Source organism: Frankliniella occidentalis, unplaced genomic scaffold (genome assembly GCF_000697945.3).
Source record: "Frankliniella occidentalis isolate FOCC.00 unplaced genomic scaffold, Focc_3.1 Scaffold68, whole genome shotgun sequence".
NCBI classification, from domain to species: Eukaryota; Metazoa; Arthropoda; class Insecta; order Thysanoptera; family Thripidae; genus Frankliniella; species Frankliniella occidentalis.
In genome coordinates this window covers 391,145-396,719 of record NW_026267198.1, presented here as the reverse complement: position 1 = coordinate 396,719, position 5,575 = coordinate 391,145, and the positions used below count along the sequence as shown (strand labels likewise).

At 44.1% G+C, this 5,575-nt stretch overlaps 2 protein-coding genes across 3 annotated transcripts in view; one reads left to right on the top strand and one right to left on the bottom strand.

The window, feature by feature from the left end:
- The first annotated feature begins 568 nt into the window (after nucleotides 1-568).
- LOC113213082 (uncharacterized) lies at nucleotides 569-2,372 on the top strand. Its single transcript, XM_026432020.2, has 3 exons — nucleotides 569-1,355; nucleotides 1,468-1,805; nucleotides 1,888-2,372. The coding sequence occupies exons 1-3, from the start codon at nucleotides 1,178-1,180 to the stop codon at nucleotides 2,245-2,247; spliced, it is 876 nt and encodes a 291-aa protein (XP_026287805.2). The 5' UTR covers nucleotides 569-1,177; the 3' UTR covers nucleotides 2,248-2,372.
- Nucleotides 2,198-5,575, bottom strand: part of LOC113216352 (uncharacterized) — a 16,528-nt gene continuing 13,150 nt past the window's right edge. Inside the window, exons 3-5 of one of the 2 annotated variants that reach the window (XR_008011232.1) lie at nucleotides 3,857-4,418; nucleotides 2,525-3,779; nucleotides 2,198-2,286 (exon numbers count right to left, since the gene is read on the bottom strand). Coding sequence is in view for 1 of the 2 variants with exons in the window: in XM_052268374.1 (XP_052124334.1) it covers nucleotides 3,386-3,779; nucleotides 3,857-4,418 (956 nt within the window). In the remaining variant the exon portion in view is untranslated. Of the gene's footprint in view, nucleotides 3,780-3,856; nucleotides 4,419-5,575 lie in introns of both variants that reach the window. The other variant, XM_052268374.1, reaches the window with a different exon arrangement.

Sequence of the window (5,575 nt, the reverse complement as noted above, 5' to 3'; positions counted from 1 at the left end):
CGTTGGGATCACAACTGCGAAAGGACTTAACGTGCTACGATTCCTTTATAGATGTCGAGTCTCTCAAAGATTTTCTAGTGACCTAACGTGGCGTTCGTGGCTAAAAAAATCGCATTCATTTTAATAAAACAATAAAGTGAAATTTGAAGCACACCAAGGTAAGGAGTACACTATCACTAATGATGATGTACCCCTCACCTTTGAGGCATGGGGGTAACTCTACCATAGGGTTAGTGTACCTCCAGGGGGTTCACCATCCATAGGTTTGTTGTACCCCCTACCTTCGAGATGGGGGGAGAGGGTACATTATCCCTAGGGCTAGTGTACCCCCGGAGTACACCATCCCAAGTGCTGATGTGTCCCCTACCACTGAGGTGGGGGGGGGGGTACACTGGCTCTAGGGATGATGTACCCCCGGGGGGTACAGGTGGGTGGTACGCTGTCCCTGGGGCTAATGTACCCCCGGGGGTACACCATCCCTAGTGCTGATGTACCCTCTACCCTCGAGGGTAGGGGGTACTTTAAACCGAGGGACGGTGTACCGGGGGGTACCCTATCCCGGGGGGTACAATGGCACGGTTACAGGGCGTGGGCGCGGCGCCTCTCCTCAGGTACGGCCCCGTGCCGGCGGACTTAACACCGTGCCTGTATCATATTTCGGTCCCGTCTCGCTCAGCGTTATATCTATCTATCTGTCTATCTACGAAAGTATAGTTGAAAACGCCGCCGCACCGGGACGGGGTTGGTGCAACATCGCACTAGAGACAGGCCGGCATGCCTTCCACTCGTCTTGGTCCTCGAGCCCGGCAGGGCTAGCGTAGCGGGAAGAGTCTGCAGCAGGAAGCCGTTAAGGCCGTATCACACGAGAGGTTGCCGTTGCCGCTGCCGTCTCGGCCAATCAGAGCGGAGCAGCCGACGTTGGCGATTGCGGTGGCAAGGATAGCCGCCCGGCTATTTTTCCCAATCGCAACAGCAAACGCAGCCAATCACAGCTCTGCTTGGTGTCACGTGGTCGCGACATGCCCGACATTCTCGCGCGAAAGTCGTGAATCGTCTGCTAGTCGAGGCTTTGTGTGTTCTTGAGAAAAGGCGGGGTAGGTGTAGTTTGTAGCAGGTGCGAGCTGTTGGGGAATAAGAATATATTCACATCTACGTGAAAATATTATTGTCCTCTAACATGCCACCAAAAATCAATAGGGATTTGTTCACTGACGACAAAGAACATGAATTAATTCGCGAGGTCGAGAAGAGACCCATTCTGTGGGACTGCAATTCTAAAGTATTCAGGAGAGCAGATCTCAAACCAGCCCTTTGGGTTGAAGTTGCCCTTGCTCTTGGCGGAGCTCCCTTTACTGGTGAGTATTTGATTTGAGTCGAATTGAAATTATTTTATAACAGTAACATGTACTTGCAGGTTACGTTTTCTTGTAGCTTGTACAATATTAAAGCTTGCACAAATGTTTGCAGGTGATATGGTTGCGCACAGGTGGAAAAATATGAAAGATACTTTTCTATCAAACTGGAACAGAGTTCTGGAATCAAAGAACCGTTCCAGTGGTAACGGCACAGATGATATGCACAAGCCCAAGTGGCCCTTGTATGATAGACTCACTTTCCTGAAAGGGACTGTAGCTACAGAACCATCGTTCTCCAACATCTATGAGAATGATGATGTTGAATTGAGCACTGCTGGCACTGCTGGACCAGTGCAACCAGTGCTTGACATCAGCAGCATCAGCAACCGTATTGAAACCGATGGAACCGATAATTCTGTGTTCAAAATATACTATGATGAAGCCACCAAGGTATGTTCATACTGGACAGGAAGTGTTCAATATTTCATATTAATGGAGGTGGTAGAATACAGGTTGCTAAATTTTTTTACAGACTTGGAGCACTGAGAAGAGCGACACCAGCAATTCCAGTACAGGTTCAACACCTGCTCAGCCTCATGGAACATCACCGGTTCCATCTGCAACTGATGTGAAGAAAGGTGTACGTGACAATGAAATTTATGCAAAGAGGGGAGCGGCAAAGCGCAAGGCCTCTACCTTGATGGAAGAGGCAGTGCAGGCGGTGAAACAACTGGCTAGTCAGCCAATGCCAAATTTTAGTGAAGAGGTGGCGGACACGCCAGATACAGCACATCACTTCGGGATGTTTGTTGCTGGTCGACTGAGAGACATGGAGAGAGATAGCAGAAAGGAATGTGAGAAAGAAGTCATGTCTGTTCTGTTCAAGTATTAGGTGACATCTATTCATTTTTTCCCCTTTTAACATATTATTCTGCTTCCTATTTTAATTTACATTGACTCTGATAGTACTGTAATGAGTCTCAATTAGGTATATCTGTATCTAACTTTTTAAGAGCATTGTACTTATACACATACCCAGTAACCTCTCCATTTTGATGGTAACATATTTATGAACTGAATTTTAGTTTAGGCCAAACCTGTCCAAAGTCTTTGTTGTTGTTTTTTTGCTGTGTTTAAGTTTTCCTTTTTTTTGTATCTTTAGGCTAAACCCGTCCAAACTCTTTGATTATTTTTGTGTTTAAGATTCCCTTAGCTTTAAGCCAAATCCGCCCAAAGTCTTTGTTTATTTTTGTGTGTGTTTTTGTATTTAAGTTTTCTCTTTTTTAATCTTTAGACTAAGCCTGTCCAAAGTCATTTATTATTTTTGGGCTGAAGTTTCCCATTTTGAATCTCTAGGCCAAACCCATCCAAAGTCTTCTATTATTGTTGTGTTTAATTTCCCTATTTTATCTTAATTTCTACTAATTATTCCCATTTCTATCTGAAAGTTACATAAAGATGAAGATATTTTTATGTATTGGATATTTTTGAAGGCCACATAGCCGTCCAAAGAGTATTTGAGATTAACTTAATTTTTTTATAGCAAGAAGAATCTAGTGTGTGTTACGGGTATACTTTAAACTTAAATACTGTTGTTTTTTTTAGAGAGAGATCTATATGTTGCCAGTATTAAGAGAATCAAGCCTTACTGTGCCATTTACTTTTATGTGTATTTTCAGACCTACTGAGACAATTTGTTTCAAATTTGTCGAGACTGGTGTCAAGTGTGCCAAAGTTCCGGGTAATTTTTAAACTTGTCATGTCTGCCAAACAATTTGTTTCAATTTATGTTGAGACTGATGTCAAGTTACGGGTAATTTTTAAACTTGTCATTTGTGCCAAAACTAATTCTACTCTATATGTGACTTGAGTTTCCTTGTGTACACAGTATTACTGAAATACAATGCTTTTTTCTTAAATTAGTACAGTCATTTAATAAGGCATAAGTATTATTTGGTTGAGCACTGTTGAACAGTTATTAAAGTGTTGTTGCTGGAATACACAAAATGACAGTTTGTCTATTAACTTAACTAAGCAGGGCAGTAGGTAACCATTTGCTCCTGCCAAGGAACTGCACCTATTGTATTAAAATAAGCACACCACTGGTCCCTCACAGCCATTGCAGCATCTCCATGACGGTTTCCACATTGATTTATAAATCTCACAAGTCCACCAGGCTGCTCTAGATGGTACTCTCCTTGTCTCACTGTACCCGTCATAACGTCTTCTCTGTCAAGCATTTGTGGAGGAGCATAAATTGAGCGCCCCACCACATGAGTCCTCAGGTAATTGTGGAGACAAACAACAGCCATAACTAAATTTCGAGCATCATCAGGGTCATATCTCATGGGTGCTCTAAAAATCTGAAATCGAGCACCCATAACTCCAAAGGCATTTTCAGAGCATCGGCGAGCTCTACTCAATCTATAATTACAGAAAAAAATATGTTAGCATTCCTACACATAATGTAAAACAAACAATTCCAAAAACATATCACTCACCTGTAGTTAAATATTCTTCTGTCTAACCTATTTGAGCATGTGTCCTTTGGATAGGGCATCATTACTTTTTCTGATAAAGTAAATCTTTCATCACCAACTATGACATATGGAAACTCCTCAGCTGTCCCCCGTAGTTGTGAGGGTTTTGGTACTTTACTTCTGTCACTCTCAATGTATTTTTTGAGCGAGCACCTATTCCAGATGCCTCTATCAGAAGCCCGACCATTTGCCCCAACATCCACAAAAATGAAACGATAATCAGCATCAACAAGGGCAAGTAGAACAATGCTGAAGGTGTCTTTGTAATTGTAAAACATTGAACCAGATTTAAGTGGTGGATCAATGCGACAGTGTTTGCCATCCATGGCACCAATGCAATGTGGATAATTCCACTTTTCTTCATATTCTTGTGCAACGTTTCTCCACTCTTCTTCGCTTGAGGGAAATTTAAGAAAATCAGAAGACAAAACAGCAAAAAGCGCTCTTGTTGTTTCCTTAATAATGCCTGATATGGTGCTCTGCCCCATACGGAAACTAAGTGACAGGGATTCCTGCGTCTCTCCTATTAAAACATGAAATACAATTGTCATCACACTTGTTTACTGAAATCTAATCAGATAAATGTGTGGGGCTTTGTTCACCTGTTGCAGTGTTGCCAACCCGTACGGTAATTACGTCGGCATACGGTAAAATAGATGCGCGTACACGGAGAAAAATGGTTAGTCGGGTCGACCCGCAAGCTGGTTCCCCCAACCATCTTTGAGGGTTAATTTTCGTAAAACCAGCTAGTTGGTTGGGTGAACCAACTAAGTGGGTGGAGCTTGGTTGGTCGCAGCGACCAACACGAGTTGGTTCTGACAACCAATCTATTGGTTAAGCCTAATCGATCCCAAAAATCAAAAATGTATTTGTCATTGCCGCTTCTTTTCCTCCGTTCCTACGGACGGATCGATGTTGAGCTCATTTCTGCTGATGGGCCCTGGAGGAGGTGTTCCGTGTTGGAACCATCCGGGACTTGAACCCCGAATCTTTCCATTACTAGACCTCCGCGGTACCACCAGGCCATCGCGGCGCGTGGGAGGGAGGAGTCAGGACGACGAATACATGTCCCAGCGGCCGCGGGCGGCGTGTCGGGGGTGAAGCAGGTAGAAGAGGGAGGGGGAGACCCTGGTCGACCGAGATGTAGGCACAACCATTTATTTATGGCCACATGAACCCAGGAGTTGGTTCCCAGAACCCATCGCGCTCACCAGCTTAGTTGGTCAGGAGAACCAACCCGACTTAGTTGCGCTATCAAACTCCTGGTTCGGCCGACTGTGTTTCTGACTAAATAATGCAATATCTCACTGCATACTCTACTGAACTGTTTTGTTGCGCTGTTGGTAGCGCTTGCGACGCCTCAGCGCCTCAGCGGATCAACCTTCGTTGTGAGAAGGCGTTGATTTCGAGCAGGTTTTGACTTGTGTAGTGGGCACAGGTGGGCGACAGGTATAAGCGGAGAAATTTGATTTTGATTTCGAACTTGTTCAAGTGTAATACTGTGAAATTTTAGGGTAAGTTTCAGTATAAGAAAGAGTAGCTTAGTGGAAAATGCAGTTTGAGATCACTGTAAAAAAAATTAGAGGGAATTTTCCCTTCCCCGCGTGGCAACGCTCCTTTGCCAGCTAGTGTTCGGTAAATTTACAGACCCAAATAGCCAGGAAATCCCCGGCCCACTGG